General features: G+C 46.5%; 1 protein-coding gene across 2 annotated transcripts in view; it reads right to left on the bottom strand.

Moving 5' to 3' along the window:
* NHERF2 (NHERF family PDZ scaffold protein 2) overlaps nt 1-26,829 on the bottom strand; it is a 95,979-nt gene that overhangs the window by 3,932 nt on the left and 65,218 nt on the right. Inside the window, exons 3-6 of one of the 2 annotated variants that reach the window (XM_077828946.1) lie at nt 13,246-13,425; nt 6,952-7,105; nt 4,288-4,331; nt 3,438-3,500 (exon numbers count right to left, since the gene is read on the bottom strand). In XM_077828946.1, the coding sequence (XP_077685072.1) occupies nt 3,438-3,500; nt 4,288-4,331; nt 6,952-7,105; nt 13,246-13,425 (441 nt within the window). Of the gene's footprint in view, nt 1-3,437; nt 3,504-4,287; nt 4,332-6,951; nt 7,106-13,245; nt 13,426-26,829 lie in introns of both variants that reach the window. The other variant, XM_077828945.1, reaches the window with a different exon arrangement.

The raw sequence follows: 26,829 nt of genomic DNA on the forward strand, positions 1-26,829 counted from the left end.
CCCAGTTCAGTGGGATATTTAGGAGAGATGGTTCCAATGCGTCTTGTATGAAACTTGATTCATAGCTTCCCCCCCCAATACTGACTGCTAGCACCTCAATAAACCCTCTGAGCAAAACCCCAATGGCCTGTAAGTTCGTTGCAGCCCTCTTATTTCTGTAATGGGCAAAAGATGGGACTTCAGATCCCTAGGGAACAATTAATACGCAGGATGAAGTGCTTTCAGCTAAGTATCTATTTGTCTTCTGAAGAGACATTTTACTGCAGGCCTTAAATTGCATTACTGCACTACCCTCTTCATGCTAAGAACAAAGATTATTTAATTGGGACTCAGTCCATTAACTTGCACTGGCAGAGCATTGGAGCACAAGGAAGTATCTTTTCTGCTATGACTTCTTTAGTTAGAATTCAGAGTAACAGCCGTGTTAGTCTGTATTCGCAAAAAGAAATGGAGTACTTGTGGCACCTTAGAGACTAACCAATTTATTTGAGCATGAGCTTTCGTGAGCTATAGCTCACTTCATCAGATGCATACTGTGGAAACTGCAGCAGACTTTATATATACACAGAGAATATGAAACAATACCTCCTCCCACCTCACTGTCCTGCTGGTAATAGCTTATCTAAAGTAATCGTCAGGTTAGGCCATTTCCAGCACAGGGAGTGAGAGAACCTGGATTTGTGCAGGAAATGGCCTAACTTCATTATCATGCACATTGTGTAAAGAGTTGTCACTTTGGATGGGCTATCACCAGCAGGAGAGTGAATTTGTGTGGGGGGGTGGAGGGTGAGAAAACCTGGATTTGTGCTGGAAATGGCCTAACCTGACGATTACTTTAGATAAGCTATTACCAGCAGGACAGTGGGGTGGGAGGAGGTATTGTTTCATATTCTCTGTGTATATATAAAGTCTGCTGCAGTTTCCACAGTATGCATCTGATGAAGTGAGCTATAGCTCACGAAAGCTCATGCTCAAATAAATTGGTTAGTCTCTAAGGTGCCACAAGTACTCCATTTCTTTTAGTTAGAATGTTCGTATCATCGACAGGCTGAATATGGAGCTTAATTTAAAGCTTACTGCTTCAGGAATTGCATTTGCATTGAGCAGGTTTTTGTGAGAGAACCTGCATTCAGGAAAGAGCTACAAAGTAAAGCTCAAAAGTTGGAAAGACATTCGCATTTTCAGCCCTGTCATAAAATCATGAAGTTCTTAGATGGAAAACTGGGCTAAAGGCCTGATTCTTCATTGCCTTGTGCGGTCATTTACACCAGGAAAAAGTGTAAAATGCCACCCAATCTGAATAGTAGGATTTTGTACTCACTTTGCACTGCTGGAAGCAATTTCACCAGGTGCAGTAAAATGGAGAGACACGCCCTTCAAGTTTAAGGGAAGTTTTTAGAGCCATTTGTCTGCACCACTCTCACTGACACCATGCAGCTGAAACTCCAACCGACACTTCCAGCGTTTACCCCCAAAACGGCCATGGCCACTTTTTTCAAACTGAGGTGTCTAAGTTAGGCACCTGAATGAAAATGGCCAGATTTCAGGGGTACAGATCACCAATTCTTCCACTGCTTCAATCTCTGAAAATCAGGTCACTTTTATTAAGCGCCTAACTATGAATTCAGATGCCTAACTTTAGAACACTTTGTTCATGGTTTTTTAAAAAGTGATTTATTTTGGGTGCCTACATTTTTAGACATGCAATATATGACACCTTCAAGGGACCTGATTTCAGAGGGTGGGTGCTCAGTATTTTCTGAAATTTTAGGCTCTTTAGGATGTTTCTAGTTGGGCACAAAAATCAGAGACATCCAGAGTCAAGTCACTTTTCAAAATCGGGGCTTTTGGCTGATGCATTTCTTTATTTTTAGTGAACAATTCCAAGGTATGACAAGAATGAAAGTTAAAGGACACAACTCAAAACTTTAGAAATCACTTACTTCTTTTACTAACCACATGCTAAATTAGTAAAATTAGAAGTGTTATAAATCTAATCTTTTCTCTCTTTTAAGCCATGTGTTTGCTTTTAATCTTTCATTCAACTTTGAACAATGAAAGAGTGATCAATTTCAGTGTCCTATTCTGATTCTCAGGCCTTAGCACAATACTACAAAAAGTCTAGCTTTTCAGTAGGTAGAGAACGGTTTAATTTAAAAAAATAATCCTGAAATTTGTATTCAATTTTTTAATTAATGAAACATGTCTATACCTATTAGATATTGTAAAATCCTTCCATGCAACTGTATTTAATATGATTATATTTGAGGCATAAAATTAGCTGAATGTATACATTTCACTTAAACCTTATACCAGGCTAATGCAACGGTACCAGTGAACCCTTTTAATGAGGTAACCAATTGTCTCCCTCAGTTATTACTCTACTTCTCACCTGTCCCTTGTTTTAGACCCAAGTTTACCTCTAACCCATTTATTTCCCTTTTGGGTGCTAAATCATTTAGGCTAAAGCGTGACTTGTGACATTTAGGTTATAGAAAGTCTTGGTTCTGCATTGTGCTTCCTAAAACTGCTGGTTTCTGTGTGTCCTTGACTGGAATAAACAGGCTGAGAAGTCCAAATAATGCTGTGCAGTAAAGCCCTCCTCCTCCAAGCCACTCATGCTTAACTTTACACACCATGCCTAGCTTACTGACTTCACAGTACACAAAGGGGTTAAGTCTTTACAGGATGGGGGCCTAACTAAGTAAACAAATAAGCAGCACAACGGTGCATCAGAATCCTTGCAAAACTTGTTGTCTGTATTAATATGGGACATCTGCTGCCTCTGGCAGAGGCCACATGAAACCAGGAAGCTTTCCTGTACCCCTGACAAAGAGTGGAAAGAATGCACAGTTTGGACTCCAGCACATGGAGTCAGTGGTTCACTCACAAGAGACAGAAGCAATCCAAGTAATTTGAGCCTCTCAGTAGTCCTTTTAAACTCCATTTAATCAAACCCTGCTCATTTTAGCTTCTGCACAGCTTAAAGCAAGAACAAGTCATCATGGTTTTTAGTTTCTCCCCCCCCCCCCAAAATGTAATTACATGTTTTAGTCGTGGGTTTGGGGTTTTTTCATTTGCTAGTTTTCAGTGGATTATTTTCCCTGCATTAACATTTTTTGCAACATCATCATATTGCATTTTCCCAACATCTTTCATCCCATGGGATCCTAGAACTACTTCAGAAACTATAGAGATTGCTCACCCATCATAGAAATGCACCCACCTCTGGGCTGGAAGCTGTTTAACAGCTCACAAGAACACTACATGTTAGTTTTGGGCAGGCAATGAAGAAGAAATCTTGTTGTCTAACTGCTGGGTGAGTTTAGAAAGGTACAATACAATTATACCCAACTCTGAATCTAAGACTGAAAGGGTATTTAATTTGCATGTTTATAGAATATGAAAAAAGAACATTTGTAAAAATGTATTTTTACCTCTGATTCCTTCTCAGGACTTTGTAGATCGCTATGGGATGAAGACATGGATCCGCCGTTCAGCTGCTGGGAATGGAAATGTTAATATGTACATTGCAGATACACGCATAAAGTGAGATGAAAAACACTATGTGGAGTTTACAGCCTCATGAGATCAGATCAGAGCCAATTCTGCCAAGTGGAGAATAACACCAAACACATGGCTGGCTGCAAAACAAAGACTGAAGGGGGGGGGGAGGAGAGAGGGACCTGTAAATTCAAGTGACAAAAAAACGCAAGTGTTTACTAGCAAATTATATAGGCGCTCTCCTCCAGCACAGACCTGGTGGAGGCAGGGTCCAGTTACAATTCATCGTCGTCGATGGAGCTCCATCCACTTACCCCAGAGCAGAGTTTGCCCTGTGTCTCCACTCTCATTTAGCAACGACTCCTGTTCCCTGCATGTTGCAGGAGCAGGAAATTAAAGAGCAGAGAGGCCAGCCTTGAATTAAAAGCTGCAGAGGGAAGTAATCAAATTCAATATATGTTAATTAAGCTAAATAAGCCTCAGAACCCTCCCTGAGGCAGTGGTCATCCCAACTTTATAGCTGGGCAAACTGAGGCAGTCACCTTGCTCCAGATTACAAGGTGAGTCAGAGGCAAAGCTGGGATGAGAGCCCAGGAGTCCTGACTCCAGCTCCCCACTCTGATGACAAGGTCACATGTCGTCCCAAAACAAGGTGAATTGGGATGTTGACATTGCTCCTTGGACAGATTTGGCTCTCAAAATAGCTAGATCTCTGCTAGGCTTTTTCCAGCAATTGGAGTCTATCTGATTAATAAGAATAGGATGCCAAGGACAGACACTCACCTGGGTTTGTGCAGACCCATTAGAAATAGGCTGAGGAATTCCACCTACAGACCAAGCAAAGTAAAACCCTGGTAAATACATTTAACCTGAGACTGACATGTGTCAGACAGAGCTTCCTCTAGCATACCCACCCTGGGAACTCACACGTCTTTCCCATTTCCAGGGTTAATGGAGTGGAGCACTCTCTGCCAGCCATATGAAGTGAGGCATGTACGTCCTCCTGGAGTCATAGTCAGACTGCACCCAGGCTGTTTATGAGCCCCTACAAAAACCTATTCATTCCCTTGGGTTTCTCTTCTGTGACCCAGCTTCTTTTTAATCCCCACCGCCCCATTTCATTTGATTTCACCCCCCATCAAAAAAAACAAAAAACAACAAAAAGTCACTTTGTGGATCCTTTGGGGATGAAGTCGCTTCTTTTCTGAATCAAACACAACACAAAGTCATTTTTGCTAAAAAAAACAGACCGTCCTGGACTTAGAATACTTACATGCCCAAGCAATATTCTTTGCTGCAATTGTCACCTTGTCAATTTCACAATAAAATGAGTACCTGTGGGGGGGTGGGGGGGAACGGACCTGGTTTTGGAGTCATTTTGCATTTTTGTAACATCTTTCACTGTCCTCCAATTATCGTGCACTATTAACGAAGGACAACAACTTAGATGAGTTGCCAGTCAACAATTTCGCATCCCTGTTAGGAAGGAAGCTTGGAACAGATGAGATGCAGTCAATAGACAGTACAGATGTGCCCATCACAGAACAGCCAGTATTAAATAGGTAATCCTTCTGTGTAGGCTGTCAGTTTCTTGGGCAAGGACTGCGTTTTGTGTGTGGTTGTGCAGCACCCGGCACAACAAGACCGTGGTCCCAATGGGGACTTCTGGAGGCTATCGTAATAAATATTAATAATTAGGTGCACACAAAATCTAGTAAAGCAGGAGCTAACAGTGCTCAATGCCAATGTGCCAGGGTAAATTCGGGGCAATTTCCAAACCATGAAAATCCAAAGGGGCCACTTCTAATAGCAAGGCGCTGCATCACCATGTCTGTCGTGACATCGTGCCAATGCCAAAAGTATTTCAGGACTGTCCTAAAGATCTACTAGCCCAGCTTTCAGGATTCAGCCACTGGCACAGCCGAAAACAATAGCCCGGCAAAGTCTGCATGAGTAGTGACCCAGCGAAAGCCAGGGTGATTTCAAACAACCATCCTAATTTGAGATCTAGGGTGGTACAAAAACCCAGATTGCATTGTTGGGTGTTTTTAAACTCAGTCTGTCCCTATATTCGCAGCTATACGGGCCTGATTCCTAGTGATCATGAGATCTGCAAAGAAAAGGTGACAAAACAGTCGAGTGTTGCAGTCTGAGTTTTGATGCCGGGACACGCTGCTTGAAGAGGTAACTGAACATGATGCGTATCTCAGTAACTCTGGTTCCACCTCCTCAAGCAGCAAACAAGGGCTTCATTATCATTTGTGCCAACAGCAGAGTCCTTCTCGCATCATCTCCTGTTTGTTCCCATTTTGAATTCTGAGCATCTGACACGACTTTCCCCCGGGGTGGATCTTAGAATTGTTTGACCTGGTTTTTTGGACAGCTCTCTCCACTGAATACTTGAAAGGGCAAAGTGATTGCCTGAGCTAGAATTCAGTTTAGATAAGAAACAGCTGTGTTGAAAAACAGAGCTCCCCATTCAGCGAGCCAGCAAGCAGGGAAATATGTGTTTGGTGGAATGCAGAGATCTCTCCCAGCACAGGAGTCTGCAGTTCCACAGGTCAGATAGTAGACAGGCAGCTTTCTCTGCTAGTTCCCAACAGCAAGGCTAATATTTATTGCACCAATTATCAGAGCTATTGCTGTCCTGTGAAATGTCTTCCTTCACGTACACATGGCACTTGCTCTGTGTCTCTGTACAGATGCATACATGCACATGCTTCCTAAAGGCTACAAGAAGTTAAAGGATCTTTACATTTTTTCCTCTGGTGTCCAAATCCAGACATTTTAAGTAAGAGAAAATACACCCCAGGACAACAGTGGAATAACTTGCAGGCTCTGTTCTGAGTCCCTTTCCAGACTTCCTTGCCCCTCCCTCATATATGGGACATGTTGTCTTTGGGACTTAGGAACGGTCATCACTGGATCAGACCAATGGGTCATCTAGTTTGATAGCCTGCTTCTGACAATGCCAAATGCTTCAGAGGAAACTGAAAGAAACCCCTGAAATTGTGTAATAATAATCTGCTATTAGTAGAAGTTTCTTCCTAACCTCAGACAGTTAGTGTTCATCTTATGTCCTGAAGTATGAGGACTGATGTCTCTTCGAAACATTTACCCTAACGTGTTATACATGATATGCTTATTATTCATATCAATGTCTGATTCTCTTCTGAATCCTACCTAAGATCTTGTGGCAGGGAGTTCCATGGGTTAATTATGAATTGTTTAAAAATATATAAATGTTTGGATTGCCTGGAAAGTATTGTTATTTCTATTTATAAAAACCTCATAGAGGCTCAGGTAACTAGCAGAAGTTAGTCAGCACCTAGACTGACAGAGGAAGTCACTGGGACCTGTGGTTCTAAATCACTTTTGAAAGTCCGACCCCAAGCTCATAACTGTGGAGAGCAGGGTACAATCACCTGGGAGTAAGGATAGTCTCACCTTTTATGTGCTCCTCCGTGGGGATTATCCCCAGTTTCTTGAAGTATTCATCTGTTTCGGGATCCACCACTAGGAGCTTGGCTTCATTCTCCTTGGACTTGATGTTTGACACAACCTCGGAGTGTTTCATGCCTTCCACATTTATCCCGTTCACCTGCAAAGGGACAACAGGGGTGTGAATGCTTCTGGGTAGGTCACACACCGACACAAAAAGCACCATCCTTAGGGCACCAGCAACTTTAGAGGTTTATCTCCTAAGCACTGTTGGGGAGCAGCGTTTAGCTTACGTACCAGCCTCAGTGCAAAAGGCGAGCATCTCTTTGTAAAATGCGTGGTGCTGCACACGACCACATCAGGAACCTCACCTCACCAGCTGGAATAACTCCACACGTGCATTTTCCCAGCTAAATTAACAGCCTCAAAGGTAATTTTTTCCCCTAGGAATGATGCTGGTTCTCCAGTTCCTGGCCCTCAAACCCACAATTGGCTCCGCTAGCCCTCAACAAGAGGGGATGCTCCCCACTTCTGGGTTTGAAGATAGGGGGACACAAGAGCTAAAGACTCTTCTTCCTTTCATGCTAGCCACCATGTCCTACCAAGCTCGTCGTAGGTTTTGCCTTGAACGCACAGGCAAGTTAGATAGAACTGTACCCAGAGAAGAGCTTGGTGAACTTTCATTTGGATGGCCACCGAAAGGTCCCTGCAAGAGCATCTTCCATTAGGTCCCATCAACTCCCAGGTCACCTCTGCCTTTTTCCCATGTCCTGAATGTCCATGTTCCACTGGTCATGGGAGCAGGTGTCTCTGATACTGAACTCAAGTCTCCTACCAGCTGGGCAGCTTTCAAGGGGCTTTTAAAATTCTTCTACTTCTATCACTGGTGTCAGGGGGGACAAAGTCCATTAGGCCACACCTAATCTACCCCCACTGGCCATTGCAGTCCCCTCCAGCATACTCTCCAATGGTTTGCCTAGTGTGCTTCTAAAGGGCCTAAGCCCCCAATACTTCTCTCCTTGGAAGACTATATCACAGCCCAACTGATCCCACTAGTATCTTCCCCTTCCCAGTCCAAGCCACTGGTTGGTCCTTTCTCTCCACAAGACCAGGTCTCCACAGCTGGGATGGCTGCAGTCAGGACTTTTACTGCAGGTCTCCCACTCATGAGGCAATGCCACGTGGCCATCTTTAAAAAGTGTGACAAAACCCTCACACTGGAGAAAAGGATTGCCAACTTGCTCGCATGTCTGCCCTGGCTAAACAGAGCGGTGCATCTCTCTCCGAATACTGGATGCAGTGATTAATTGCTGCCCTTTGTTGGATGCTAATTGATGCCTGTAAAGGACGGAGATAATTATTCTCTTCATTATTCCATGCAACACAGGAGGAACAATTGTAACCGCGAACCATTATTCCTGGTGTTGAGTGAGTACACTCTGCGTCCTGAGTGACAAGATCCGGGTGCTGCCGAGCCACTCATTGTTTCTAGATACAGCCGCCTCCATTGGGTCCGCTCAGTGAACCACTTTGAGCACTAATTGTTTAATCGCATTCTTTTCATTTGGTTACAAAACCTCAAACCGCCAATTCCTCATCAGATTTGCGCTTTGCATCTTAAAAAGAAGGCTCAGTAGATTTCAGACCAGATGTGTTGATTTAGTCCTAACAGTAGCACAACAGATATAGTCAATCATCTCACTGGAAACGGGTACTACAACGACAGTCGGTAATGAAATTATCCAGCCCGCTAAAAACATCTAGCTACTCTAATATCACAATGAGCGTTGAGGGAGCTAAAGCGCTCAGAGATATCGTTCACTGCAAAAAGGTCGTTAGCTCCTGTGACGGTGTTTCTGTTAAAAGGCCTGGATAATTTTAAAATCAATTATATCTTTATTACGCATGTAGGACAGGATAACTTAAATGTCATGTTTCAGGGCATCGGCTGCTTCCTTTCTGACCCACTGAATCACTTTTTCAGCCTCACACCATCACAGCACTGCAGTTTACTCTCCTGCAGTGCCTTTCATACAAGGATTTCAAAGCACTTTACAAATATTAACATATTTTGTCTTCCACCCCCCACCTAATGCAGGTCAGTATTACCTTCCCCCAGCTATAGACAGGAAACTGAAGCAAAGAGTTGTGAAGCGACTTGCCCAGCATTATACACCAAGTCAGTAGCAGAGCCTGGAGTGGACCCAAGGAGACCTGAGCAAGATCTAACTCCAGATTCACTCCTGGGCGGCTAAGTACCTTTGAGTGGGGTTTCACCTTACCCTAAACATTCAGGTATTGGTGACTGCAAGAATCAGGATACCAGACTAGACAGGTCATGATATATATGGCTGGGTAAAACTTGTTTTCCCCGAAAGGCCGTTATATTGCCACATGGACACCCGAACTCTTGGTGCATCACCATTTAGCATCACATCATGAGGGGACCCTGTCTAGCGAATGGGTGGAGACCCCACTTAGGGGCTGGGGAGAGAGAGAGAGAAACACCTAGAAAACAGCAGGGGTCTAGTTAGTTCCACAAATCTAGAGATGGGGGCCGGCTGGGAAGCTCAACCTCATCCCTACATTTGGGAGGGTTTGGCTCAGAGGGGTGAATTCAGGGCCCATCTCTACTAAACCAGGGCCAGTGTTCTGGCCCACTGGTACCAGGGCCAGCCACAGCTGCAGCTAACACTAATGCACACCTAGGCTGTCTGCCTCCTCTCCATCCCCTAGCAAGGGGGGCTACCTTCTCTCCATAACTCTTGCCGCAGGAGCTAAGCAGCTTGCCCGTCTGTGAATTCAGGTCTCGGGGCACGGCTGGCATGGGGGCCCAAGGGTGGCTAAGGCTGGGAATGGGAGCATCTTGGATCGCCCAGGGCTCGGATCAGGGAGCTCCTGGCTTTATTAACCCTGGCTACCCCTATGAGGCTTTGGTGAGATTTTTCAGTTCACATCAGTTACTGCCTGGCGCTAGGGTGACCAGATGTCCCACTTTTATAGGGACAGTCCCAATTTTTGGGTCTTTTTCTTATACAGGCTCCTTTTGCCTCCCACCCTCTGTCCTGATTTTTCACACTTGCTGTCTGGTCACCCTACCTGGCGCTCACCCCCGATTAAACAAACGTCTGGGCCAGCTAAGAGATTCCCGGATTCCCGTGGAGCGGGGAGGCTGATGTGGAGGTGTGGTTTGAAACCCAGCTCCCTGCAGGCTCTGCCTTCCCAGGCAGGGGGCAGCTCTTTACCCACAATCCCTGGCTCGCCAGTAAAACGCCTCAGCACAGGGGAGCTGTTTAGCATCAAATATTTATTTAAGCCCAAAGAGCCAGTGCACGGATCAGGTTTCTGGAGGCTCCAGGTCGCCTCTTGCCTCTTTGTGCCTGTCGGGGGCTGCGCCAGGGACGGATAAATAAATAATAAGATGCCACGCAGTGACATAATGCTCGGCCATAAAGTGCCCCCCCTCCACCAGTGCTCCCCCTCCCAGACACATGCACGGCTTTATGCTTTAAACATTCAGGTGCCAGGAAAGTGAGTGCTCAGCCCTTGACGAACACCTGGTGTCAGGGCAAGACGCAGGCAGGGTTCACTGCAACCAGGCATTCGTGTTCAAGCGGTATTTAGAGCACGACTGTCTCTCTCCAAAAATCAAGATAATCTGAGACACACACACACCCCAGCACCAATTAATACATTCCTTTCATGGAGACAGACTGCAGGCAGGCCCCAATTCAGCAAAGCCGGTCAGCACGTGCCTAACGAAGTGCACAAGTAGTCCCCATTGAGGTCGATGGGATTATTAATGGTTTTAAAGCCAGGCAAAGTGCTTTGCTGTATCTCAGCGCACACTCCTCCCTACTCACCCTGTCGGGCCTTTGGAACACACTTCCACTGTTGGTAAGTAATAGTCTGAGTTTGCTAACCTTCAGAGAATGCTGCAAGACCCATCTTTGACCCCTAGCCTGGAAGGTGGTTGTTAAGGCTGAGTAGTGGTGGTGTGGGAAGGGTTTAAACTACCTCTTTGGGACAGAGACTGGAATTTACTGTAGGTTTGTACAGCACCAAGCCATGGGGCTCTGACTTGGATGGTCTCTAGGTGCTACCATGATATAAATTTTAAATAATGACAAAATAAGTTGTTGCTGGAGAATTTGATCTTGGATTAATGGACAGCTCTGTTTATTTATTAGTGTAATTTTAAAATATTGTCAAGAGCATGCAGAGCTTTTAATGGTCATTCTTATAGAGTAGTAAAAATTACATTAATTAAATTAAAGCAATTACATCTAAGGGAAGGTGGTTCTGCCATTTTAAATATTTCTATTGTTCACAATTAAGTGAAGAGCAAATTCCTTTAAAGGATGATTTTTGTACTAACCCACCACAATCCACAATTTCATGTTTTAAAGTCTATTTGCATAGTTTGTTACTACAGTTTTAACTGGTTACATTAGGCTTCATTTCCTGTCCTAAACTGTGGTGTGGTAGCAATGTTGTGTGCTGTTAAACAGCTGCCATACACCACTCCAGAGGTGGCTTCATTTTAGTGACAGATAAAGCGATTGCTACTCATAGGTCAAAAATTCTCCTATATTTCTGGCACGGCTTCTCTAGCTACATTTGGCTGATGCCACTTCACACAGGTCAGTGGAAGCTACTGCCTGGAACCTGCAAGAGACCCCTAGTGCAAAGCAGAGAGAATTCTGTCCATCATCTGCAAAATGCGCTGGGTCTTCTGGGGATGGAAGAGGCAGTGTAAGATGTTATCTAAAAGGATCACAGGCGCATCATGGGGCAGCCCAGCGGCTGACATTGCAGAAGAAGCAGCAAATGTCCTGAGCTTCGCTCCACATTACTCCGGTGTCTGGCAGGGAAATGCTACCAAAGACTGGGCTTGTTTCCTGCTGATGTCTGGGCTCAAGCCAAATCCCTGGATCCAGACACACACTTCCCTCAAACTAGGGAAGTTTAGATCTGGACTTTACAGCTCATCCCCAATCTTTGTGTAAAAGGGGCACGCAAGTTTGGAGATCCCAAAGCGGGTTAGTGCCCAAAAGGCACAGCTGAGAAAAGCACAGAGGCTGGATGAAGAAAGCCCTGTGGCAGCAGCTGGCTCTCTGAAGGCCACTTAAAGCATTCCACTCCTCACCAATGGGCAGAAGAGGCAAAGAGTCCTGTGGCACCTTACAGACTAACAGACATATTGGAGCATAAGCTTTCGTGGGTGAATATGCAATAGATGCATCTGATGAAGTGGGTATTCACCCCCGAAAGCTTATGCTCCAATACGGCTGTTAGTCTATAAGGTGCCACAGGACTCTTTCCCAGTTTTACAGATCCAGACTAACACAGCTACCCCTCTGATACAATGGGCAGAAGGTGGCTCTAGCTAACCAGGGCAATTAGCACTGTTCTTTAGAATTCAGACCAGTGATTAAGACTGGCTGCATTTAATCAACTGCAGAGCTTAATCCAGGGAAGCGAGACTGATTCCCTCCAAGGAGATGGAGCAGCCAGACAGCTGCACTGGCTGAAAGAGTGAAGCATCATTGTAGGATTGCAAAACCACTCTCTGCAGTGGCACCTACAACAGCCAGCCAGCTGCTGCTGGATGCTTGAAAGGAGAAATTCATTGTCCCAGAGAGACTCCTTCACTTTCTCTGCCATGGGAAGGTTTGCTGGGGTTTTGTAACACAGAAGAGGAAGTGGAATGATGGCCTTCTGGGTCAGTCATTGGACTAAGCCTCAAGAGATCCGAGGTCAGTTCCCAGCTCTGCTACAGACTCCATGTGACACACTGGGCAAGCCACTTACCTTCTCTGTGGTCCCCATCTGTACAATAGGGGAACCACTGATCTGCCTCGGAGGATTAATTCACTGATGTAGGCACTGTGCTCTGAGATCCCCACGTGGGAAGCCCTAGGAAGGGCAGCATGTTAATGGTGGTTACGGTTCGTAAAAAATTGGAAGCTGATTAGTTCCTTTCCTGCCAACCTGCCTCTTTGGCAAAGTGCACCAGGCAGCATTCACAAAGCAGGAGCCCAGGAATCTTTCCCGTGAGCCCACTGAAGCCCTGCTCACTGCTCTCAACCCAGCACGACCTCAAAGGTGTTCAAGCACCTGGCTTCCATTGAGATCAATGGGAATTCGGCCCCCAAATACCTTTGAGGATCCAGACCTCAGCACCGTTTGCTTGGGTTATGATGACCAACATCTTTGGGAGAGAACAAGGATTCCCTCCCTGCAACGTTCCTTCCAGCCCACCACCCGTCTGCCTGCCAGGAGCCGTCAAGCCCCTACCTCGACAAGCTTGTCCTGGGGTCGGAGGCCTGCTTTAGAGGCCGGTGAATCGGGATCTACCGAGCGGATGAACTGCCCAGGTTTGGACTTTTCACTGTGGAGGTTGAACCCGTAGCCACTGGGGCCTTTCTTAAGGTGACAGAGACGCGGATGCAGCTCCTGTGTTGGTCCATTGACATCCTGGTGAAAGAGAATAAAAGACACAGCGTTATATTTGCTGCTTTTTAAAAAAAAAAAAAAAAAAAAAAAAGCAGATGTAACAATTAGAAACAAAACCAACAAAGAAGCGGCCTATCCGAGATACTGACCCCCTCCTCTCCCAGCTACACAGGGACACGTTAACATATGTATTTCCTCTAATTGAGTCTATTTTAAAAAGCCAATTGTCCGACTCCATTCTGATACAAGAAAGAAAAATGCATTTCCTGAATCACAAACTGCTCAAATAAAATACACCCATTAATTTGGACTCCCCCCTCTAAACACAGGAGTCTGACGCTCCCGTCCCAGAAGAAAAGGAAACAGAGAAACAAAAGCCTGTTTGAAGAACACAGGATTTAGGAGACAATGCATTAACCTTACTTATTAATTTAAGGGAGGATAGTGCCCTTGATCCTGCTGACGTCAGCAGCCCCTGCACATGGCTATAATAATATCTTCCCTTTACCGAGCTCCTTTCACTCGCAAGGATCCTGAAGAACCTAACAGCCAGTCACATGCTGTCTCATAGGATCACTCTCCCCCTCACTGGGATGCGCCATGGAGACTGTACAGGAATTCTGTGCAATGGGTTCGGCGTCTGGCCATGGAATAATTGCCCTTTATACAATGAAGACTGCAGGCAGAATTTAGGGAGGTAGAATGGCATTGTCCATACTGCAATTCGACCAGCACACTCACTCTTGCAAAAAGTGCCCTAAGTTGTCAGGACATGTGGATAAAGAGCATGCTATGGACCTTAATGGGGCCCCTGATATGGTCCATACATTTCTGGGATGGTCTTGGAAAAAGACATGGAGAACTTACTGGTGTTGCTTTGTAGGGATTTGTGCAAGTCTCTTCTTACTGGGTCATGATTAAGAAACTGAACAAGACCTTCCAAAAGAGAGAGGTCTGCGTGCAATGAAACCGGACGACGGCGATGACATTGAACGTGCTGCCTTTGCTTCTGGCACTGCGGAAACCTGTCTGCTGATAGAAGCATGTGCAGAACCCTGGACAGGGAGGAACGCCAACTAGCTTCTGTGAGGACTAAGAAGAAGGAAGTCTTGGGGCTAACGCACAGAGGGCCTGGACTTTATTCCTGGCTTTGCAGCCTCAGACCCAACACTTACCCACACCAAGCCCCAGTTTCTCCATCGATAAGAGGCAGATTATATTTCCTTAGCTCAGAGGAGTTGTGGAACTTCACTTATTAACACGTGTAAACACTTAGAGATCCTTGGTTTTGGCAGAGGGGTAGAGACACCAGACTATTATTGCCCAGTCACTTTCGCGTCCGGTACAACTAATGTGTCCAGACACCTGTAGTGTGATCTTTTAGGAGTAAAGCAACCTATGCTCAGATAAAGAGAGAGAGAGGGGTCTGGGTACCGCGGCTTGAATTACTGCACAAAGGGGCTTTCTGAACCCCTCTGTCCAGCCTTCAGGAGACACTGTGGTTTTCCCAGACTCTAGCCGTGTCTCCCACAAGAACACGGAGCAAAAGGGTTTTCCACAAACGATAAAGGACTAGGGAGGTTCTAACTCAGTGCTGGCGATGCGTCTGCCAGGCCGAGGAGAGTCACTGCACTCCCATGGTCCCGGCGAGCCACTCCATGAAACCAGGTCCCCTTGGCTTCCAGCAGGGCTGAATTCCGGCCCCCGCCCATCTCAACCTGCCAGGGGCCCATGTATGTTGGCTCGCCTGCTGAGTCTGGGCCTGTGAAGTCCATGCTAAAAGCGAGAGAAGCCTGGGTCTGTGGAGGAGCAGGGGGTGAATGTGGGGCTAGGCCGAGGGCCAGCTGAGACATGTCACTGCCCTTGTTAGCAATCGGTGGAGCTGGCTCGGCTCGTCCTTGGCAGGGCTGAGCATGCTCTGGAGCCCTCGACTCGTCTCCTCTGATGAGATGGAAATCAGAGCGTGCGACTCCCATGAGACGGCCCATGAACCTGGTGCAGAGCCACACGCAGCTGCGGTAAGAAGCATGGGGCCCGTCCCTAGCTTCCTCACACAGTGGCCATGTTCAAAGGGGTAACAGCCCCACCACTCTGCCTGCAGCGTGACTCCCACCACTGAACAGCCAGCCCTTTCCCCCAGCCGCTAAGCAGAGGCTTAGGGAACAACTGGGCATAGATGGGGACGTCGCTCATCATGGCAGCTCCCTATCTGCTGCCCCCTCAGTCGGCGAGAAGCAAAGCATTTGGGGTTGAACAGCAAACCCCATCCCATCCCCCCACCCCCAAAAAAAACTCATTAGGAAGGTTCTGAAGGGTCTCCCATCTCTCGCTAATTTTTGCAGCTGTTTCCATGCCCCTCGCTCGCTGCAAAGCCTGTTCCTGCAGCATCGCTAGACTGGCTGGGATCAGGAAGCTCTTGAAAAAGCCCATCCTCACCCATACTTTCCGGCCAGCTGGGCAGATCCAAGAGGGATGCAGAGCTTGGAGAAATGTCTAAATGCTGGGTGCTGTATCCCAGCCCACCTGCCGCGTTGGGACGCACGTGTGGGGATGATGGAGCTTATTTATTCAGGGGAGGAACTCAAGCACAGGACGGCACATCAGGACTCCTGGGGTCTCTTCCCAGTTCTGCCATTGACTCACAGTCAAGCCATCTGCCAGGCAGGCTTGGATGGAAAGGACTGCTCTAACCAACAGCAGACAGTGTTAGCGGTCACTGTAATGGTTTCTACTTGCCACCAACATCAGCGAGTCCATGACATTTTCACCAGCTATTTTTCACTGCGCTTAGTCTGGATTGACCACGGAGCGCTGCTCACCCGCTGTTCTATCCTCTATCCTAGGGTTTCTTCTGTTTATTTTGGTGTAATTTCAGGGGAGCCTGTCTCGCCAGTGCAGCTCGAAGAAACATGTCGGTTTGTCCCCTGGGGTCCCATGAAGCGATTATAAGGCCGTGGAATGTAAACGCTGACTATATAAAAGCTTGCTGTAGGCAACAGATTAAAATGTCAGGAGCACGTGGTATGTTTAGCACTTTCCCTCATTCACGTGAGCCCTGAAAGAAATTGCTTTATTGCAATAACTGGGCTCACGTAGCTCTGCTCAGAAACGATTCAAAACCAGCGGGGGGGGGGGGAGAGGGGGGCAGGAAATATTGGGGTTTCACAGGGTCTGCAAAACCAGTGACTGTTCTCTTTCATTCATTAGCAATAGAGCGGTGGTGTATATAGATTAGAGCTGCTCCAAAAATTGCAGAAGTTTCCTGTGGATGATTTTTGATTTTTCATTGAAAACAAAAAAAACAAAAGGTTTTTTTTGCTAATAATTTTCTAGTTTTCCTTACAAAATTTTTTTTTAAATCCAGCTTTGGTAAAGTATTGTGAGTTTTGTTTCTTTATGAAAAATCAAAGTTTCAACCCAAATGGAAATTTTCTGTGGAAATTTTTTGTTTTAGTCAAAAAGCTGTTTTTCGGAGGAAAAACGCAATGAAGATCTAATTTGTAGATTTAGAAACCAACTGAGCTTCCCTGTTGAGACGAGCAGGTGCAGTCAAATTCATCCCCATCTCTCTGGCCCATTCAATGCTTGGCACTCCTGCGGGGCTGCCCAGAAGCGGAGATCCACTAGTACCCGGGGTGCTCAAGCAATGTGTACTGTGTGGATGCTGAGAGCCATTGAATCAAACTGTAAACCCTGGATATGATGGAAACCACGTCAAGCCAGGGGGTGCAGCAGCAGCCCCCCCCAGCACCCTTAGTTCCAGCACCTATGCGAGTACCAACTACAATGCGGACAATCAGTCTGTAAGGAGCTGGACTAAAGCCACTAATTTTTTTCATGCAGGTCACCAACCTTGGTCTGAAGTTACCCAGCAGCCTGGCATGCCATTCCAAATCCCCCAAGCGACCCATTCCCCAACAACAGACGGCTTTGTCTTTAGTGCCGGTATTGGATTGTGATCTGCACACACAAGGGGACAGCCTCCTTTCGAACGATGATATTTAGCTGCAGTCAGAAGGCGAGCCGGAGACTCAAGCACCTTTGCCTCATCTCTGCATGAATTACTTTGCAGTCCTTGGTATTGACGCCCGATAGCAGAGCACAAGCAGCAGATTAACTGTCGGCAAAACAACGCCGGTGCTGGGTAGAAAGCTGCAGACTGCCCAGGGTAGGGTGCAATTCTGGGGGCAAGCACTAGGCATAGACACAGTCTTCTATGTCGAGGTCTTTACATGGGTCCCCAGGGGTGCATAGGTCTGGTGCTGGCCCTCTGTACAGGAGTGAACTGAGCCGATACCCTGCAGATTATACTAGCGTCATTACGGTGTTTGGATCATTATAAAATAAACATTTTTTTTTAATATTGGCTGCTTCCTGTGCAACATTACAGATACCTTCCGGAACCCACCCTTCAGATCTAAGCACCTTCCAAACACTAGCAGTGTGTCCTAAAGCAGAACTCAGGAGACCTGCTTTCTATTCCAGCCTCTGCCCCTGGCCTGCTGGGTGACCTTGGGCACACCATTTTAGCACTCTGTGCCTCAGTTTCCCCAATCTGTATCATGACAACGACCTCCCTTTGTAAAGCACTTTGAGACCTATGGATGAAAAGTGCTCGATGAACGCTCCCCATTATTATTAGCTAATTCAGTCTGACAATTCCCCCCAGAGGTAGCTAAGCATTATCACCATTTGCAGGTAAGGTAAATGACCCTAGGTAAACCCAGCTGCTACACAACTTAAGCACGACGACAGCTACAGGAACATTAGAGCTGCTGACACCCTTTTTTTTTTTCCCCACAATTAACATTTTCTACAAAAAGGGCATCTTCTGTCCAAAAATAGTATTGTGTTGGGGAAAGATTTCAATCAGCTCTGAACTGATACTTAATCAGTCAGAGATGGAATATGACCCCCAGGAGCTCATTAAGATGTTGTACAAAAGAATAAAAGGTTTCAGAGTAGCAGCCGTGTTAGTCTGTATTCGCAAAAAGAAAAGGCGGACTTGTGGCAACTTAGAGACTAACCAATTTATTTGAGCATAAGCTTTCGTGAGCTACAGCTCACTTCATCGGATGGTCACCACATCAATGACAAGGGATGGCTGTAATGGAGGTGGATAGTTGTTACTCATGGGACTGCTTGAAAGGAAAGGGGAAATAACAGAACATCTTTACCTAAAGGAGTTTGTTGCTTCACAGCCAAACCAGACCGGGGGAGGTCGGGGTGTAACAAGAAGCCTTTGCTTGTGTCTAGGGATGGACTCAGACGGAAGGTCAAACTCTGGTCACTCCTGTTTGCTAGCAGCCCCTTAGCGCCCGATGTAAACCAGAGGGTGAAGCTGTGTTTTCCTCCCTGGTTTGCATTGTCACCGCTGTCCCTTATCTGAGAGATAAGGGCCGCTCCCCAAGCGATCAGAAGCCAGAATCCCTCCCTGCTCCCATCCTGTCAGGCTTATGTGAAATTAAACGCACCATAAATGTCTTCAGTCGCCTTTTCCCCTAACCTCTTAATCACATCAGAAACATCTCCAGATATAGGCAGTGGAGTAAGAGGCAGCAAAATGCTGCCAAAACTCCCCACAGAGGCACGGGGGACCAGTACCGCAGCTGCCCTCCCTGAACCGAGAACGAAGCAGCCGCGTGCTGGCGATGACAGGGGAGTGATAATTCCATTTGCCAGATGATCTATAGCCTATGCCTTGATAGCAGCCCGCCTTGCGCTCCATGCTGGATGTCTGCAGAGCGCGGCAAGGCTAGCGTCAAGGGCAACTTCAGGGCAGAGCCATCGCAGATTAGTACGCTCAGTAGATTGTTTTTCAGACTAAAAAATGACGACAACAGAGCGGAGGAGAATTCCATGCTTACGGCGGGTCACTTTGTTCCATGGCACTTTCAAACTGCACAAAGTAAAAATAATTGCTGCAAATTGAGGGAGCATGTTAAAGGGTCACTATCAAGATAAAAGTCCTTTTAAGGGCAGCGCTATCGCCTGGAGCAGCCAGCACAGCGGGGGGGAGCTAGAAAGTCAGGAGTTCTCTGCCACCACTTCACAATGTGCCCTGGGGCAATTCACCCGGATCCTTTGCCTCAGTTTCTCCATCTGTTAAGCTAAAATAATTCTATAATTTATATTAGTAATCATGTAATCCAATTCGTTTTCTAGTTCTTCCACACTCCCGGACTCAGTGCTTGTAATGCTTCAGGGAAACACAGTTGACAAAGTGTTTTCAGCCACATTTATGAGCACACATTTCTGTTCACATTAGGGTTCGTGAAACCAATTCATTTTCACAGGGAATCTAACATTTGGCCCAATCCTGTTTGGCTGGCTCAAGTTAACACGGCGCTCGTACAGATCTTGAATGGAGAATATGAAAGGCAGTGAAGAGACCAATCAATTTTCAAGTGTTCTCCCATTTCCTGGCTCCCTTGTCAAGACAATAATTACCTCTTGATAACACCCCCAGGGTTCGATGACAGGAAAAACATCATGTAAACAATTCAATTACTCAAGAAGATTCTATAACGATAAAAGGCTGCACATCCCTTAGTGGAATGAGGAAGCTGTGAATTTACTAACGGGATTCTAACCTCTTCTCTGTTATCTTTTTAAAGAAGGGATTTTTCCTCCGGAAAATAATACGGGTCTGATCCAAAGCCCTCTGAAGTCAGTGGGACAGTGAGCTATTCTGAACAGGAACTGCTTTGTATGTGTTTATATAGGGCTTATCACAATGCATCTGGGGTCTCCAGGCCCCACCAAAATACAAACAAATACTAATACTCGCATGCTTAGGTGCTTTGCTGAATCAGGACTTAACTTTGCACAATCATTTTTGTGAAAGAACAGCTGCATATCACCACTTCTTAAGATGTTTGTGTTTGCCTGTCTTTTAGTTTTTGGACCTGAATATCAAGCAAAGAATGCTTCTTAGAGCTGGGTGACATTTTTTGACCAAAACTTTTTTCAGCAAAAAAAATTCAGATTCCACAACACCAAAACATTTCGCAAATTCATGTTGATTTTGAGGAATTGTTTTGGCTGGAAAAAACCTTTAACAGTTCTGAAAAAACTTGAAACGTTTCAATTAATGGTTTTATTTTAAACAGCTTTTCATTTCCAAATTTCCTTTAATTTTATTTAAAACATTAAGAGTGCTTGAAATTGAAACAATATGTTTTGTTTCAGGTCAAACAAACACACACACACACACACACACCACTGATCTAACTTTGTGATGTCCCCCCAAAAAATCTGAAAGTTGTGTTTTCCGTTTGACTCAAAATGAATTTTTTTCTGATTTTTCAGAATTGCCAGTGATCCGAAAAATCCATTATTCATATAGCTTTGCTCCACTGTGATACATCAGAGCAAGACAATGGGAAGTAGCAGGTGACTATAACCCATTCTGCTTTATAAATATATCTTAGAGGGGCCAAATTAGTAAGGCGGGTTTGAGAATTTTTTTAAAAAAGCTCTGAAATCCTAGAGTCCATTTTCATTAGAAATGCAAAAGGACAGTGTCTGTGAGATCTTGTTTGAACTGTATTCCTGACCCTGAATCTGGTGGTCACCATGACCCTGAGCAAGTACACACGGGTATACAAAATATTTTACTCCTATAGAGCACCAGGGAAGCCTTCCTGAATAATTTGTGAATGGGACCTAATCTGGCAGGATAACCTTACAGGGCCCTATTTTTGTTCTCTGGAAAGACAACATGTCACTTGTACTGTCCACTAGTGAGACAGCTTTAGTCAGGTATTGTGTTCAACCTCTGCTCTGTTTGCAGACCCTGCTCGAACACAAGTTATGCATGAAAAATTTAAACAGACATGACATTTACATACCCGCACGTAAACGGGGAAGGACTGTGGACTGAAGACTAAACACGCTGGATTACTGGCTTTTATAAAGCAATAAACTGATGTTCATTCAAAACAATTTGTTACACACACACACACTCTCACACTCGTCTGGCATTCCTAACAATTGCCTGGGCAGTTAGAAATACAAACTGGATCAATTCATTTCATGCCCTATCCTTTAAGGCTGTATCTTTACTGAGCCTGAGGCTGTTGTGGGCAGGGAAGTGACATGACATGGCTTCATTTTTTTAAGCAGTAAGTTCCTTTTTCAGCTTTGAACTAAGCAAAACTCACAGAAATGAAGTTCCTGGCCTGTCTGACATCTAAAAACAAAACCCACCAAGCCCCCTGCCCATCAGAGAGGACTCCCAGATCCTCCTTTAAAGCACCCCATGAGTTTCGGCCTGGGGAACATGAGAAAGGTTCTGCAGCGGACGTGTTCAAGTCTCCCCCGAGAGGACAACGACATGCTCCAGTCAATGCCCGTTTGTTGTCTTTTAGCAACAGCCAGCCCAGGCTCTGGGCTTCGCACTGGGTTCTGACGGGGCTGGAACCCGCCCAGGGAATGCAGCCCAGGGACAGTCAGTTCTCTCCCCCTCTTCTCCGCAGCACCAAGCTTGGCTTCCCGGAGATATCCCTTGTGCTGCAGCTGGTTTAATTACCCTGCCCGGGCAAGCTGGAAAACAATGCGGCTGAAAACACAAAATAGCAAAAAACAAAGGACAATCCGTGGGCGGTTTGTTTTTCTTTTAAACAGAGACGAAGCTGCCTTCAGCGGCAACTGGCTCCAACACTCACCAGGCTGCACTGCTGCGTCTCAGCTGGGCTTTTCACTGAGCTAGTAGCCCTAGAAGAGCTGAGAATCTTTGCCCCAGACTCGCACAGCCAGACCCTGAGCAGGAGCTACACGGATGCAGACCAGCTGAGGAGCCGGCCCAGAGTTGGTACTACTCACCGATTTGTAGTAGTGCTCACAACATGCTAGGCACTTTCCAAACATTGAAGGAGGACAGCCCAGGAGCCAGTGCTTAATTGGTGCCAGGGCTGAGTCCCGGCACCTCTGGGCTTGGCAGTCCATGGTCCCGGCACCTCTGGACTTGCTGCATCACTTATGAATGTAAAACATTGCTCAGCCCCAGCACCGCTTTCGTTACAAACTAAGCACTGCCAGTAGCTTAAAGTCTATGGGCCGGTGAGTCCAAGGAACCATGCACACAAACTCCCCGCTACTCTGAAGTCTAGACTGCGGATAACCCTAGGGGGGTGGGCAAAGGGTGCAGGGCCAGGAGAGGAAGCCCTCTCCTTGCTCGCTGGAACCGCCAGCTCGGATTCTGGGCTCCCGTCAAACCACGCAACACCGACAGTGGCATTTCAGCTCTTATGGGTTCTGTAAGGGACGGCGCTAAATGCCTCCAAAGGGGCCTGCGTGGTCCGCCCGGCCCCACCTGTTCTTGGCTAGGAGAGCAGGACCAGCACAAAGCCTGGAGAGGGGGTAGGGAGCATGCTGCAGCGTGCGGGTGGGGGTGTTAGAGCTCCCGCTCTGACAGGCGACATCCGTCCCGCAGCAGAGGGCCTGCAGACCGTCTGCATGTGCCGTCTAAGCCCTATTTTGAAGGCGAGTGGGACGGAAGTAGGGCACTGTCATTTTACGTGAACTCCCAGGGGAATTCAGAACCAGGCTGCCAGGACACCTCTGGGCACAAATCCCACCACGGCCCTTTGCACAAGGCAGGTTCTAACCTCCTGCACCCAAATGCAGCCCTACTCCCATGTCTCAGTCCCTTCTCCTGTCTCTGGCACGGCTGGGAAACAATCTCCCTGCACCTACAGCTCTCTCACTGACAGGGCCACAGACCGTGCAGACTGCAGCATCTCTCCCGCAGCTGCTCGCGGTTCACAGGGGAGGTGCACTCTCACTGCGTAGGAAAGCTAACTCTGGTTCCAGCACACATGTCACGGGCATATTAGATTGCAAGGGTGAAATCCGGCCCCACTGAAGTCAATGGGGTTTTGCCATGGACTTCAACGACAGGTGAGGATTTCACCCATAGATTTTTAAGGCCCGAAGGCATGAGGATCACCTGAGGCCTGGCCTCCAGGAAGAACAAGTGAATAAAAGGCTGACATTGCTGGAGGACCGGTCAGAAAGCAGCCAAGAGATCCCAGACTCGGCACAGAGTGAACGCGCGGTGAAACGCCACACGCTCCACAAAGGGCTTAAAAACCCGAGCGGCCGGCTGGTCAGCCGGACGGGGCCTGTTTGGTTTTGTGGGCTGCAGAGACCAGCTGCAAGCTGGAGCTAAATATTTACAGTTTTATTTTAACCACTTTGAGAGATTAAAATGAGGAGACTGCAGCGGGGATCACAGAAGCTTCAGTAACCACCACTCGGCTACATGCATCGCAGCCCCCGTCTGCTCCCGGGGGCGCCGGGTTCCCGGCAGGCTGTGAAGGAGGGAGATTCACCTCCCAGACAGAGACACACGCTGTTGTCTAGACTTGGGGTGACACTTTCACAAGCACCGAAATGGCTTAGAAGACTACTTTCCATTTGCAAAAGTAACTCGGGTCCAAAACTGCCAAAGGGATTTAGGCACCTATATCCGTTTGAGGAGCTGGGCCTGGGTGACTTACGCTGAGACTTAGGCTCTTAATTCACTAAGGCTCCTGCCAGTTTCACCCTCGGTCTGTTTAAGAAAACTGACAAGTCTCTCCCTCCGATCACTTAGCCCAATTCCCCTCTGCGGTACTCCCGTTTTTCACGTTGGTGACTCAACCATTAGCACTTCTGACTTTGTGTAGGGGTGTGTGAAGTTCGCTCTACCACCGGGCTGCACTTGCTCGCATGAGGAAGGCTTGCAGAATCTGGCCTTTTGGGGCTTTGCCTGCACTGGGAATTCCTCCCCCTTGCAGCACCACTGGGGTGAGCACCAGTAGGGCCATAGTGTAGGTAAGGCTTCCGCAGCCGCTGAGATTTCGAATACCAAGATTTGGCCCTATTCTGAATGGGGCTAAGTGAGGCAGCATTAAGAACCCCAACGTCCATGCAGTCTTGGTTACAGTAGGGCTCCCATTGCTAGCACCAGAGGAGAGGCGCCAGCGGTACTCACAGTGGAGAATTTTTTGCTGTTGAGACCCAGTGTAGACACGGCTACTGAGAAGTTCTGCGGAAAAGGACCTAGGGGTGACAGTGGACGAGAAGCTGGATATGAGTCAGCAGTGTGCCCTTGTTGCCAAGAAGGCCAATGGCATTTTGGGATGTATAAGTAGGGGCATAGCGAGCAGATCGAGGGACGTGATCGTTCCCCTCTATTCGACATTGGTGAGGCCTCATCTGGAGTACTGTGTCCAGTTTTGGGCCCCACACTACAAGAAGGATGTGGATAAATTGGAGAGAGTCCAGCGAAGGGCAACAAAAATTATTAGGGGTCTACAACACATGACTTATGAGGAGAGGCTGAGGGAACTGGGATTGTTTAGTCTGCAGAAGAGAAGAATGAGGGGGGATTTGATAGCTGCTTTCAACTACCTGAAAGGGGGTTCCAAAGAGGATGGCTCTAGACTGTTCTCAATGGTAGCAGATGACAGAACAAGGAGTAATGGTCTCAAGTTGCAGTGGGGGAGGTTTAGATTGGATATTAGGAAAAACTTTTTCACTAAGAGGGTGGTGAAACACTGGAATGCGTTACCTAGGGAGGTGGTAGAATCTCCTTCCTTAGAGGTTTTTAAGGTCAGGCTTGACAAAGCCCTGGCTGGGATGATTTAACTGGGAATTGGTCCTGCTTCGAGCAGGGGGTTGGACTAGATGACCTTCAGGGGTCCCTTCCAACCCTGATATTCTATGATTCTATGATTCTATGAAGACTCTTCATTAGAGCCTGGTAGAACGCCACTGCCCTCTCCCACTCAGCTTTTGCTACTCTACCGTGCTATGAAGCTTGAACCAATCCATGTCCTAGCTGTAGGAGTAGCCTAAGTATCTAGCTTGGATCCTGTGGATACATCAGCAGCCGAGGAGTCAAGAGATGTAGGCTCTAGACCCAGCTCTGCTATGGGCTCTCTGGGCATGTCACATTGCCTCTCTGCACTTCCACTTCCCTACCAGTAAAACAGAGATGAGGATACTCACCCCCTTTTGTTAAGCACTTTGAGAGCGAGGGCATAAAGTGCTAAATCTTATATGACCTTCCCCTATGACCTTGTGAAACAAAGACAATTGTTTCACTGAGATCTCCAACTATGAGATAGTGGCTCCTTTATTGCCCCTGTTCTATTACAAACAGAAGCTATTATTTCTGGTGGTTAACATTTGGCTCTGATCATGAACCCGGCAATAAACTAATTTAGGCAAAGTTATGACACGTAGTTGACCAGGAGAGATTCAAAAGGTTCTGCCTTTGTCAGCTGTTTCAATGTATGAATCTGAGTTCATTTAAACAGGAAAACATTATAACTCTAAAATCCACTGATACCTAAGACACTAGCTCTATACTATTGACAAAACAGTGCTGTAACTATTGGACTTCTGGAACATTTCAATTACCTGATCAGCAAAAAACCACCATAATAAATGTCTCTAACCTTAACAATTATACATAGTCTGATACAAACACCCACACATGGCTCATCTTTCTTCACAAACTTAGCAACCCAGGATTTTTCCCATGGCCTCAGAGCACTAAGTTCACCCGTATCTGCAAATGTTTCCAGCCTGCCCCGCAGCATTCTTCAAAACCTGCAGAAAACAGGAAATGATTCAACGGATTGAATAATGTCAGAGCTCTGAGGCTTCTAAACGACCCTAAAGGATGCATAGGGCCTGGGCTCAGGAAAAAGCTGGTCTCTTTCATGTAGAAGGTACATGCCTGGGGTTTTCTTTTCATGACTTTAAAAAAGAAAGAGTAAAAAATTTCAAATCCTTTCTCCTTAAAGCATAGTGTAAAAAAAAAAAAAAAAAAACCTGGAGTTTCAATAGCCATGGAAGGTGTTGAAAAAGTAAAAATCGGGAGATTTCTCTTAGCACCTGTTGTCCCACCTTAAGGGGAGCGCCTAAAATCAAAACACAGACTCAGTAATGAGATACATAATTATCAGCTATATTGATTGTGTTCCCACTGCCTGCCTATCCACAAAGTCCAGAATAAACTCCCAAAGACCTGATCCACTGTATTACATATGCTTTGTTACTGATCCCAGTCTTCCCCCCAGACCACTGCTTTCAGCGAAGGACACAGTCGCAGGTCTTTTAAGTGAATGCAGAATTATCCTAGGAATAAGATCTAGGAGAGGAGATTATTATTATACAGGGAAGAAGAGCCCTGTTAACAGGGAGAGCAGTTAATCATTGAAACGACTTGTCAAAGAGTCCGGTAGCACCTTAAAGACTAACAGATTTATTTGAGCATAAGCTTTTGTGGGTAAAAACCTCACTTTTTCAGACCCTGACTCCCACAGACCTTGGGGGACAGGCCAGTCCTCGCTTACAGACAGCCCCCCAGCCTGAAGCAAATACTCACCAGCAACTACACACCACACAACAGATACACTAACCCAG

Source organism: Eretmochelys imbricata, chromosome 10 (genome assembly GCF_965152235.1).
Source record: "Eretmochelys imbricata isolate rEreImb1 chromosome 10, rEreImb1.hap1, whole genome shotgun sequence".
NCBI classification, from domain to species: domain Eukaryota; kingdom Metazoa; phylum Chordata; order Testudines; family Cheloniidae; genus Eretmochelys; species Eretmochelys imbricata.